Source organism: Ranitomeya imitator, chromosome 1 (assembly GCF_032444005.1).
Source record: "Ranitomeya imitator isolate aRanImi1 chromosome 1, aRanImi1.pri, whole genome shotgun sequence".
NCBI lineage: Eukaryota > Metazoa > Chordata > Amphibia > Anura > Dendrobatidae > Ranitomeya > Ranitomeya imitator.
In genome coordinates, this window is record NC_091282.1 from 917,890,306 (window position 1) to 917,903,056 (window position 12,751).

Below are 12,751 nucleotides of genomic sequence, written 5' to 3' on the forward strand. Positions count from 1 at the left end.
AATAGGTTTCCAAGGTCTGATTAGTTCGCTCAGTTTGGCCATTAGTCTGAGGATGAAACGCCGAAGAAAAAGACAAATCAATGCCCATCCTAGCACAAAAGGCCCGCCAAAACCTAGAGACAAACTGAGAACCTCTGTCAGACACAATATTCTCTGGAATGCCATGCAAATGAACCACATGCTGAAAAAACAATGGAACCAAATCTGAGGAGGAAGGCAATTTAGGCAAAGGTACCAGATGGACCATTTTAGAGAACCGGTCACAAACAACCCAGATAACAGACATCTTCTGGGAAACAGGAAGATCCGAAATAAAATCCATGGAAATATGCATCCAGGGCCTCTCAAGAACCGGCAAAGGCAAAAGCAACCCACTAGCGCGGGAACAACAAGGCTTGGCTGGGGCGCAAGTCCCACAGGACTGTACAAAAGCACGCACATCGCGCGACAAGGAAGGCCACCAAAAGGACCTAGCAACCAAATCTCTGGTACCAAAAATCCCAGGATGACCAGCCAACACTGAACAATGAACCTCAGAAATTACCTTACTTGTCCATCTATCAGGAACAAACAGTTTCCCCACTGGACAGCGGTCAGGCTTATCAGCCTGAAATTCCTGAAGCACCCCCCGCAAATCAGGGGAGATGGCACAAAGAATCACCCCTTCCTTAAGAATGCCAACCGGCTCAAGGACTCCAGGAGAATCAGGCAAAAAGCTCCTAGAGAGGGCATCAGCCTTAACATTCTTAGATCCCGGAAGATATGAGACCACAAAATCAAAACGGGAGAAAAACAGGGACCATCGAGCCTGTCTAGGATTCAGCCGCTTGGCCGACTCGAGGTAAATCAGATTCTTATGATCAGTCAAGACCACAACGCGGTGCTTAGCTCCCTCAAGCCAATGTCGCCACTCCTCAAATGCCCACTTCATAGCCAACAACTCCCGATTGCCCACATCATAATTGCGTTCCGCAGGCGAAAACTTTCTGGGAAAAAAAGCACACGGTTTCATCAAAGAACCATCAGAATCCCTCTGAGACAAAACGGCCCCTGCCCCAATCTCAGAAGCGTCAACCTCAACCTGAAAAGGAAGAGAAACATCCGGCTGACGCAACACAGGGGCAGAAGTAAATCGGCGTTTAAGCTCCCGAAAGGCCTCAACAGCCGCAGAGGACCAATTCGTCACATCAGCGCCTTTCTTCGTCAAATCAGTAAGGGGCTTAACCACACTGGAAAAGTTGGCAATGAAACGGCGATAGAAATTAGCAAAGCCCAAAAATTTTTCAAGGCTCTTCACAGATGTGGGTTGAATCCAGTCATGAATAGCTTGGACATTAACAGGATCCATTTCCATAGACGAGGGAGAAAAAATAAAACCCAAAAAAGAGACCTTCTGAACTCCGAATAGGCACTTAGACCCCTTCACAAATAAAGCATTATCACGAAGGATCTGGAATACCATCCTGACCTGCTTCACATGAGACTCCCAATCATCGGAAAAAATCAAAATATCATCCAAATATACAACCATGAATTTATCAAGATAATTGCGGAAAATATCATGCATAAAAGATTGGAACACAGATGGAGCATTAGAGAGCCCGAATGGCATCACGAGGTATTCAAAATGGCCTTCGGGCGTATTAAATACAGTTTTCCATTCGTCACCCTGTTTAATATGAACAAGATTATATGCCCCTCGGAGGTCAATCTTAGTAAACCAACTAGCCCCCTTAATCTGAGCAAACAAATCAGTAAGCAAAGGCAAGGGGTATTGGAATTTGACCGTGATCTTATTAAGAAGACGATAATCAATACAGGGTCTCAAGGAGCCATCCTTTTTAGCAACAAAAAAGAAACCCGCTCCCAATGGTGACGAAGTCGGCCGAATATGCCCCTTCTCCAAAGATTCCTTAACATAACTCCGCATGGTGGCATGCTCTGGCACAGACAGATTGAAAAGTCGGCCCTTAGGGAACTTACAACCTGGAATCAAGTTAATGGCACAATCACAGTCCCTATGTGGAGGAAGGGAACTGGACTTGGGCTCATCAAATACATCCTGGAAATCCGACAAAAACTCAGGGACCTCAGAAGAGGGGGAAGAGGAAATTGACATCAAAGTAACATCACTATGTACCCCTTGACAACCCCAACTAGTCACAGACATAGATTTCCAATTCAGCACCGGATTATGTTCCTGTAACCATGGAAAACCCAGTACAACAAAATCATGCAGGTTATGCAACACCAGAAAACGGCAATCTTCCTGATGTGCTGGAGCCAAAATGGTCATTTGCGTCCAGTACTGAGGTTTATCCTTGGCCAATGGTGTACCATCAATGCCCCTCAAAGGAATAGGGCTCTGCAAATGCTGCAAGGAAAAACCACAGCACCTGGCGAATTCTAAGTCCATTAAGTTCAGGGCAGCGCCTGAATCCACAAACGCCATGACAGAAAAGGACGACAATGAGCAAATCAGGGTCACAGATAAAAGAAATTTAGGCTGTACAGTACTGATGGTAACAGACCTAGCGACTCTCCTAGTACGCTTAGGGCAATCAGAAATAACATGAGCAGAATCACCACAGTAAAAACACAGCCTATTCTGACGTCTGAATTCCTGCCGTTCTGTTCTAGTCAAAATCCTATCACACTGCATAGGCTCAGGACTCTGCTCAGAGGACACTGCCATATAGTGCACAGCTTTGCGCTCGCGCAGACGCCGATCAATCTGAATGGCTAGAGACATAGATTCGCTCAAACCAGCAGGCGTAGGGAAGCCCACCATAACATCTTTAAGGGCTTCAGAAAGACCTTTTCTGAAAATAGCAGCCAGAGCATCCTCATTCCATTTAGTGAGCACAGACCATTTCCTAAATTTCTGGCAGTATAATTCTGCCGCTTCCTGACCTTGACACGGGGCCAACAGGGTTTTTTCTGCATGATCCACAGAATTAGGTTCGTCATACAATAATCCGAGCGCTTGAAAAAATGCGTCTACATTCAGCAATGCCGGATCCCCTGATTCAAGGGAGAATGCCCAGTCCTGAGGGTCACCACGCAGCAAGGATATGATGATTTTAACTTGCTGAATGGGATCACCAGAAGAACGGGGTTTCAAAGCAAAAAACAATTTGCAGTTATTTTTAAAGTTCAAAAACTTGGATCTGTCCCCAAAAAACAAATCAGGAGTAGGAATTTTAGGCTCCAAAGCCGGAGTCTGGACAACATAATCTTGGATACTCTGTACTCTTGCAGCAAGTTGATCCACACGAGAAAATAAACCCTGAACATCCATGCCAGAGCATAAATCCTGAACCACCCAGAGATCAAGAGGAAAAAAAAAGACAAAACAGAGCACAGAAAAAAAAATGGCTCAGAATTTTTTTTTCCTTCTTTTGAGATGCATTTAATTCATTTTTGGCCACTTGTACTGTTATGAACTGGTGGTTTAGGAGCAACATGGGACAAGCTCTGAAGGAGGTGGTACCTGTACTGACCGCAGTCCCTAAGCTCAACACAACACTAGAAGCAGCCATACCACTTAAAACCACCGGAGGGAGCCCAAGAGCAGAACTCACAAAAGTGCCACTTACAACCACCGGAGGGAGCCCAAGAGCGGAATTCACATCAGTGCTGCCTTATTTACTTGACTATATACGAGTTGGCGACTCTGGGTTCAGCACCTGTTCACACTTAGTCTATGTTTGGATGCGACAATCAGTTTTTTGAAATGTATTCTTTAGCCTTCTGATCGAGCACTCCGCCTCCTAGCCACAGGTGTTTTAATTACAGCAGGTCCAATACCCCTCCAGAGAGAGAGAGAATTTCAGTCTAAGAAGAGGTTTCACAGGTACCCATTCAGATGGAGATGTTTATTCTCAGCGAGGAAAGGCAAATGTAGGACCTGGTATAAGAGAGATGCTGTAAAGTGGCTACCAGGTACACATAAAATTGGCCATTTTTATGCGCTAAACGCTCTCATTTTTCATATTTCTAGTGCAGTAATGCAGTTCAATTTTCTTGTTTCATGTTTGAATGTTTTAGCGCTGCAGTGTGCTGCTTTATTTACTTGACAATATACGAGTTGGCGACTCTGGGTTCAGCACCTGTTCACACTTAGTCTATGTTTGGATGTGACGATCAGTTTTTTGAAATGTATTCTTTAACCTTCTGATCGAGCACTCCGCCTCCTAGCCACAGGTGTTTTAATTACAGCAGGTCCAATACCCCTCCACAGAGAGAGAGAATTTCAGTCTAAGAAGAGGTATCACAGGTACCCATTCAGATGGAGACGTTTATTCTCAGCTAGGAAAGGCAAGTGTAGGACCTGGTATAAGAGAGATGCCGTAAAGTGGCTACCAGGTACACATAAAATTGGCTATTTTTATTTGCTAAACGCTCTCATTTTTCATATTTCTAGTGCAGTAATGCAGTTCAATTTTCGTGTTTCATGTTTGCATGTTTTAGCGCTGCAGTGTGCTGCCTTATTTACTTGACTATATACGAGTTGGCGACACTGGGTTCAGCACCTGTTCACACTTAGTCTATGTTTGGATGTGATGATCAGTTTTTTGGAAATGTATTCTTTAGCCTTCTGATCGAGCACTCCGCCTCCTAGCCACAGGTGTTTTAATTACAGCAGGTCCAATACCCCTCCACAGAGAGAGAGAGAATTCCAGTCTAAGAAGAGGTTTCACAGGTACCCATTCAGATGGAGACGTGTATTCTCAGCGAGGAAAGGCAAGTGTAGGACCTGATATAAGAGAGATGCCGTAAAGTGGCTACCAGGTACACATAAAATTGGCCATTTTTATGCGCCAAACGCTCTCATTTTTCATATTTCTAGTGCAGTAATGCAGTTCAATTTTCGTGTTTCATGTTTACATGTTTTAGCGCTGCAGTGTGCTGCCTTATTTACTTGACTATAAACGAGTTGGCGACTCTGGGTTCAGCACCTGTTCACACTTAGTCTATGTTTGGATGTGACGATCAGTTTTTTGAAATGGGATTGAAATTCACCTTTGAAGAAGACAGTGACCCAAAGCATACTGCTAAATCATCACTCCAGTGGTTTAAGGGGAAAAGTTTAAATGTTTTGGAGTGACCTAGTCAAAGCCCACACCGTAATCCAAATGACAATCTGTGGTCGGACTTGATGATTGCTGTTCACATAGAAAAACACCTAACTTGAATGAGCTAGAGCAGTTTTGCTCATGGAGAAGTATTTGACTTTCTAGGAAGTGCTACAAAATACTGGGGGTGAATAGTTATACATACTGAAGTTTTCAGCTATTTTGTCCTATTTGTTGTTTGGTTCACAATAAAAAAAAATTCACAGTTGTAGGCATATACTTTACATGAACTGATGCAAACCCTTAAAATAACCAGTGAAATTCCAGGTTGTGAGGTAGATAAACAAAAAAAAAAGTCAAGGGGGGTAAATACTTTCTCAAACCACTGGATATATGAGTAAAATATAGAGGAACAACATAAAAGTATTATGTCTTTTTTATTATTTTACCTTTGTTCACATTTGGAGTAGACAATGAACAGAGCCTGAGGAGCTGTCATAATCAGGGATCACTTTACTTAACCTTTTGTTTGTAGTTTCATTGAGTAATAACATAAGACTGATGTAGTTCATCTGTGGACATCTACCTGATATACAAGGACTTTTAAAGAGATGGGTGCCAATATCAACCTAATTTACAAACAAACAAAAAACAAGCAAAGTGTGTTTTTGCCATCCCCCTATTTCAATCACAAGGTAAATATTAATAATTTACAGAACCAGTCTTTCACAAGATTTTCACATATTCTCCAGGCTTCTGAGAGGTCCTCCCCAAAGAGCTGCAGCCATGAAGTGGGTCACTCTGATTTGTGTGCTCCTCTGCACGATAGCAACTGAGTCAAGACATTTGCAAAAGAGGGATGCAGGTAAGTGAGGATTGTACTAAGTACTAACCAATATGTAATTATTATCAATGACAAACAAAACTTCACTCAACTATTCTTTGTCCAACACACAGAAAATAATATGTGCTGCACTGTTACATTACAAATATCAACATTTCCAGATTCATTTTGTGACTGCTTTTAGCCACCAAATAGTAACATATACTTCCATAAATTAGCCATATAAAACTCTGGAGAACAGATGGAAGTTTAGTATAAAAAGTGAACAAACTTTATTTTATATCCATACAAACAATTTAAAAACAAGCACATGTCATGTAATGAGAGTGTCCCACTCTGACACATTAATTATTGTGCTGTAGACCTTCAATATCTGGTGTCTTTTGTGTTGTTAGCACTCTCATTACTTGACATGCGCTTGTTTTTAAATTGTTTGCATGGATATAAAATAAAGTTTGTTCACTTTTTATACTAAACTTCCATCTATTCTCTGGAGTTTTATACTGTTACATTACATCTTGAAAAGACCACATGTACAATTTTACAAGTTTTGTAGTCAATACTATGTATTGTATTTTGTTATTATCTTAAGGGTTGATGCAAATTTATCTTCACAGTAATGGGACTAATGGCTGTTGCCAAAAACGCGTCAGTTCTTAACATGTCACCAGCACTGGTTCGTTATTTTATGAACTTCTCATAAAGACTAAGACATTTTAGATATTTTAAGTTATCTCTGTTTATATGTGCCAAATGTCTACTTTTCCACTAATGAGAATTATAATTTGCATGAAATGTATATTTATATTCTTCCCTGTCTTTTCATTTTGTCTAGAGCATCATCCCAGGCTCATTGGTAGCATGTATATTACTCTCGGCCCAGACAACTTTAAACACATGTAAGTATTTGTGATCTGTTTTTCCACAGTTTTCTATCTTTTTAGCTTTGCATAATTTATCCACTGTATTATGGGAACCTAAAATAATCATTGAAGCAGGGTGAATGTGGGCAGCAAAATTAGGCATTACGGTAAATTATATGGCCTTTATACATCTCATCATTTAATTTGTCTCTACTAATGGGCTTGTCCTACACTGCCCACCAGGAATTATGATAATTGACTCATTTGCAATCTACTAAAAACTAGGAAATGTTGTTAAGTTTCTTTTTAGTATGCCATAGAGGAAACATAGTATTTGTGTCCCATTAGTCTGAATAACAATAATAATTTTCATATAAATGTACACCCTCCTGGGTTTCATACTGCAAATATACAGTGGGGCAAAAAAGTATTTAGTCAGTCAGCAATAGTGCAAGTTCCACCACTTAAAAAGATGAGAGGCGTCTGTAATTTACATCATAGGTAGACCTCAACTATGGGAGACAAACTGAGGAAAAAAAATCCAGAAAATCACATTGTCTGTTTTTTTATCATTTTATTTGCATATTATGGTGGAAAATAAGTATTTGGTCAGAAACAAAATTTAATCTCAATACTTTGTAATATATCCTTTGTTGGCAATGACAGAGGTCAAACGTTTTCTGTAAGTCTTCACAAGGTTGCCACACACTGTTGTTGGTATGTTGGCCCATTCCTCCATGCAGATCTCCTCTAGAGCAGTGATATTTTTGGCTTTTCGCTTGGCAACACGGACTTTCAACTCCCTCCAAAGGTTTTCTATAGGGTTGAGATCTGGAGACTGGCTAGGCCACTCCAGGACCTTGAAATGCTTCTTACGAAGCCACTCCTTCGTTGCCCTGGCGGTGTGCTTTGGATCATTGTCATGTTGAAAGACCCAGCCACGTTTCATCTTCAATGCCCTTGCTGATGGAAGGAGGTTTGCACTCAAAATCTCACGATACATGGCCCCATTCATTCTTTCATGTACCCGGATCAGTCGTCCTGGCTCCTTTGCAGAGAAACAGCCCCAAAGCATGATGTTTCCACCACCATGCTTTACAGTAGGTATGGTGTTTGATGGATGCAACTCAGTATTCTTTTTCCTCCAAACACGACAAGTTGTGTTTCTACCAAACAGTTCCAGTTTGGTTTCATCAGACCATAGGACATTCTCCCAAAACTCCTCTGGATCATCCAAATGCTCTCTAGCAAACTTCAGACGGGCCCGGACATGTACTGGCTTAAGCAGTGGGACACGTCTGGCACTGCAGGATCTGAGTCCATGGTGGCGTAGTGTGTTACTTATGGTAGGCCTTGTTACATTGGTCCCAGCTCTCTGCAGTTCATTCACTATGTCCCCCCGCGTGGTTCTGGGATTTTTGCTCACCGTTCTTGTGATCATTCTGACCCCACGGGGTGGGATTTTGCGTGGAGCCCCAGATCGAGGGAGATTATCAGCGGTCTTGTATGTCTTTCATTTTCTAATTATTGCTCCCACTGTTGATTTCTTCACTCCAAGCTGGTTGGCTATTGCAGATTCAGTCTTCCCAGCCTGGTGCAGGGCTACAATTTTGTTTCTGGTGTCCTTTGACAGCTCTTTGGTCTTCACCATAGTGGAGTTTGGAGTCAGACTGTTTGAGGGTGTGCACAGGTGTCTTTTTATACTGATAACAAGTTTAAACAGGTGCCATTACTACAGGTAATGAGTGGAGGAAAGAGGAGACTCTTAAAGAAGAAGTTACAGGTTTGTGAGAGCCAGAAATCTTGATTGTTTGTTTCTGACCAAATACTTATTTTCCACCATAATATGCAAAAAAAATGATAAAAAAACAGACAATGTGATTTTCTGGATTTTTTTTTCTCAGTTTGTCTCCCATAGTTGAGGTCTACCTATGATGTAAATTACAGATGCCTCTCATCTTTTTAAGTGGTGGAACTTGCACTATTGCTGACTGACTAAATACTTTTTTGCCCCACTGTATATGCAATAGTAGCAACAATCATAAGAATAAAGAAGTATTCAAAGCTGATGCATTTAATGTGCTGCCATTTTGAGTCATTAACTTCATACTATTATTTTGTAGACTGCTTGTTATGACCGCTCAGAACTTCCAGAAATGTTCACTTCAACAACACATGAAACTGGTTCAAGAACTTTCCGCCATTGCTGAACATTGTGTAGATCACGAAGATAAAGCAGATTGCAAGAAACCAATGGTATGAATGTTTGCTAGCGATAATTCCACAACATAGCTTTTACTCTGAAACCCCCACATTGAAAGTTATGATCATATAGCATGAAGTAATCTTCCATATTTTACATATAGATTGGAGCCAGCTTCCATGTCACCAGCTGGCTGGATCTCTACAAAAAAACAAATCCGTTTGATGTAAAAAGGTTTGTTTAAAAAAATAAAAAGTTGCCCCACAGGCAAAATTCATTTTAATTAATAGATCAGAAAAGAGCAATAGGGAAGCTGTATGCAGTAAAAATATACAAATTTTACTGATTACATAGTTTAAAAGAACAACTATATGTAGGTCAAAATTCAATTAGATGGGGGTAACAGTGCAAAAGAACGCAACCGTACAAGAAATCACAGTACCACAGTAAAGTAATATAGCCACAGCATAAAAATGTCCAAAAGATACTTAACTTGACTTGACTTAAAGTCAAGATTTATGTATGAGCAAGATTGCTTCAATGGGGAATGTCCCAAGAATGTGCAGATATGCATAAGCCCAAATGGCGTTTTAACCCCTTCCCGACCTGTGACACAGCGTATGCGTCATGAAAGTCGGTGCCAGTCCGACCTGTGACGCATTTGCTGTGTCACAGAATGATCGCGTCCCTGCAGGCCGGGTGAAAGGGTTAACTCCAATTTCACCCAATCTGCAGGGACAGGGGGAGTGGTACTTTAGCTTCATCCCCCCTCCCCCCGTGGCTACGATCGCTCTGATTGGCTGTTGTAAGTGAAACTGCCAATCAGAGCGATTTGTAATATTTAACCTAAAAAACTGGTGAAATATTACAATCCAGCCATGGCCGATGCTGCAATAGCATCGGCCATGGCTGGAGACCCCGATCTGGCCCCCCCACCGACTGATGGCGGCGATCTGCAGCCGCCGTCAGTGTTCCCTACCACTCCATCCTGTCCTAAGCGCCTTCCTCTCCCCTCCGACCCTCCCCCGTCCTCCCCTCTGCCCCCCCCCCACCACCTGCTGTCCGATTTCACCCCCCCATACTTACCTAGTCCCGGTATCCCTCCCGGTGTCCTCGGTCTTCTCGCATGGGCGCCGCCATCTTGGAAAATGGCGGGCGCATGTGCACTGTAGCCGCCAAATCTGCCGGCCGGCAGATTCGTTCCCTGTACATTTTGATTGATTGCTGTGATAGGTTCTATCACAGCGATCAAAATAAAAAAAATAGTAAATAAACCCCCCCTTTATCCCCCCATAGGTAGGAAAAATAATAAAATGCAGAAAATATATTTATTTTTGTTTTTCTGTTAGGGTTAGGGGTAGGGTTAGGGTTGCACTTAGGGTTAGGGTTGCACTTAGGGTTAGGGTTGCACTTAGGGTTGCACTTAGGGTTAGGGTTGCACTTAGGGATTGGGTTGCACTTAGGGTTGCACTTAGGGATAGGGTTGCACTTAGGGTTAGGGTTGCACTTAGGGTTAGGGTTGCACTTAGAGATAGGGTTGCACTTAGAGATAGGGTTGCACTTAGGGTTAGGGTTGCACTTAGGGATTGGGTTGCACTTAGGGTTAGAGTTGCACTTATGGTTGCACTTAGGGTTAGGGTTGCACTTAGAGATAGGGTTGCACTTAGAGATAGGGTTGCACTTAGGATTGCACTTAGGGTTAGGGTTGCACTTAGGGATTGGGTTGCACTTAGGATTGCACTTAGCATTAGGGTTGCACTTAGGGTTAGGGTTGCACTTAGGAATTGGGTTGCACTTAGGGTTGCACTTAAGGTTAGGGTTGCACTTAGGGTTGCACCTAGGGTTAGGGTTGCACTTAGGGTTAGGGTTGCACTTAGGGTTAGGGTTGCACTTAGGGCTAGGGTTGCACTTAGGGCTAGGGTTGCACTTAAGGCTAGGATTGCACTTAGGGCTAGGATTGCACTTAGGGTTAGGGTTGCACTTAGGGTTGCACTTAGGGTTAGGGTTGCACTTAGGGCTAGGGTTGCACTTAGGGCTAGGGTTGCACTTAGGGCTAGGGTTGCACTTAGAGCTAGGGTTGCACTTAGAGCTAGGGTTGCACTTAGGGCTAGGATTGCACTTAGGGTTAGGGTTGCACTTAGGGTTGCACTTAGGGTTAGGGTTGCACTTAGAGATAGGGTTGCACTTAGGGTTGCACTTAGGGCTAGGGTTGCACTTAGGGCTAGGGTTAGAATTAGAGTTAGGGTTAGGGTTACAATTAAGGTTAGGGTTATAATTAGGGCTAGAGTTGGAATTAGGGTTATAATTAGGCTATGTGCACACGGTGCGGATTTGGCTGCGGATCCGTAGCGGATTGGTCGCTTCGGATTCGTAGCAGTTTTCCATTACGTTTACAGTACCACATAAACCTATGGAAAACCAAATCCGCTCTGCCCATGGTGCGGAAAGTACAGCGCGGAAACGCTGCGTTGTATTTTCCGCAGCATGTCAATTCTTTGTGCGGATTCCGCAGCGTTTTACACCTGCTCCATAATAGGAATCCGCAGGTGAAATCCACACAAAAAACACTGGAAATCCGCGGTAAATCCGCAGGTAAAGCGCAGTGCATTTTACCTGCAGATTTTTCAAAAACGGTGCGGAAAAATCCCCACACAAATCCGCAACATGGGCACATAGCCTTAGGGTTAGGGTTGGAATTAGAGTTAGGGTTGGAATTAGGGTTAAGACTAGGGTTAGGGGTGTGTTGGGGTTAGGGTTGGGGTTAGGGTTGGGATAAGGGTTAGGGGGGTGTTGGGGTTAGTGTTGGAGTTAGAATTGAGGGGTTTCCACTGTTTAGGCACATCAGGGGGTCTCCAAACGCGACATGGCGCCACCATTGATTCCAGCCAATCTTGCATTGAAAAAGTCAAATGGTGCTCTCTCCCTTCCGAGCCCCGACGTGTGCCCAAACAGTGGTTTACCCCCACATATGGGGTACTACCGTACTCAGGAGAAACTGGACAACAACTTTTGGGGTCCAACTTCTCCTGTAACCCTTGGGAAAATAAAAAAATTGTGGGCTAAAAAATTATTTTTGAGGTAAGAAAAATGATTTTTTATTTTCACAGCTCTACGTTATACACTTCTGTGAAGGACTTGGGGGTTCAAAGTGCTCACCACACATCTAGATAAGTTACTTTGGGGGTCTAGTTTTCAAAATGGGGTCACTTCTGGGGAGTTTCTACTGTTTAGGCACATCAGGGGTTCTGCAAACGCAACATGATGCCCGCAGAGCATTCCAACAAAGTCTGCATTTCAAAACGTCACTACTTCACTTCTGAGCCCCGGCATTTGCCCAAACAGTGGTTTACCCCACATATGGGGTATCAGCATACTCAGGAGAAACTGGAAAACAACTTTTGCTGTCAAATTTCTCCTGTTACCCTTGGGAAAATAAAAAATTCTGGGCTAAAATATTATTTTTGAGGAAAGAAAACGTATTTATTATTTTAACGGCTCTGCGTTATAAACTTCTGTGAAGCACTTAGGGGTTCAAAGTGCTCAACACACATCTAGATAAGTTCCTTTGGGGGTCTAGTTTCCAAAATGGGGTCACTTCTGTTTTTTTTTTACTGTTTAGCCACATCAGGGGCTCTGCAAAAGCAACGTGTTGCCCGCAGAGCATTCCATCAAAGTCTGCATTTCAAAACATCACTACGTCACTTCCGAGCCCCGGCATGTGCCCAAACAGTGGTTTACCCCCACATATGGGGTATCAGCGTAC

At 42.8% G+C, this 12,751-nt stretch overlaps 1 protein-coding gene across 1 annotated transcript in view; it reads left to right on the forward strand.

Moving 5' to 3' along the window:
- The window catches only part of LOC138654965 (albumin-like), a 170,988-nt gene that overhangs the window by 99,988 nt on the left and 58,249 nt on the right, over window positions 1-12,751 (forward strand). Inside the window, exons 2-4 of the mRNA XM_069743536.1 lie at window positions 5,831-5,943; window positions 6,758-6,821; window positions 8,909-9,041. Of these exons, the coding sequence (XP_069599637.1) occupies window positions 5,831-5,943; window positions 6,758-6,821; window positions 8,909-9,041 (310 nt within the window). The remainder of the gene's footprint in view (window positions 1-5,830; window positions 5,944-6,757; window positions 6,822-8,908; window positions 9,042-12,751) is intronic.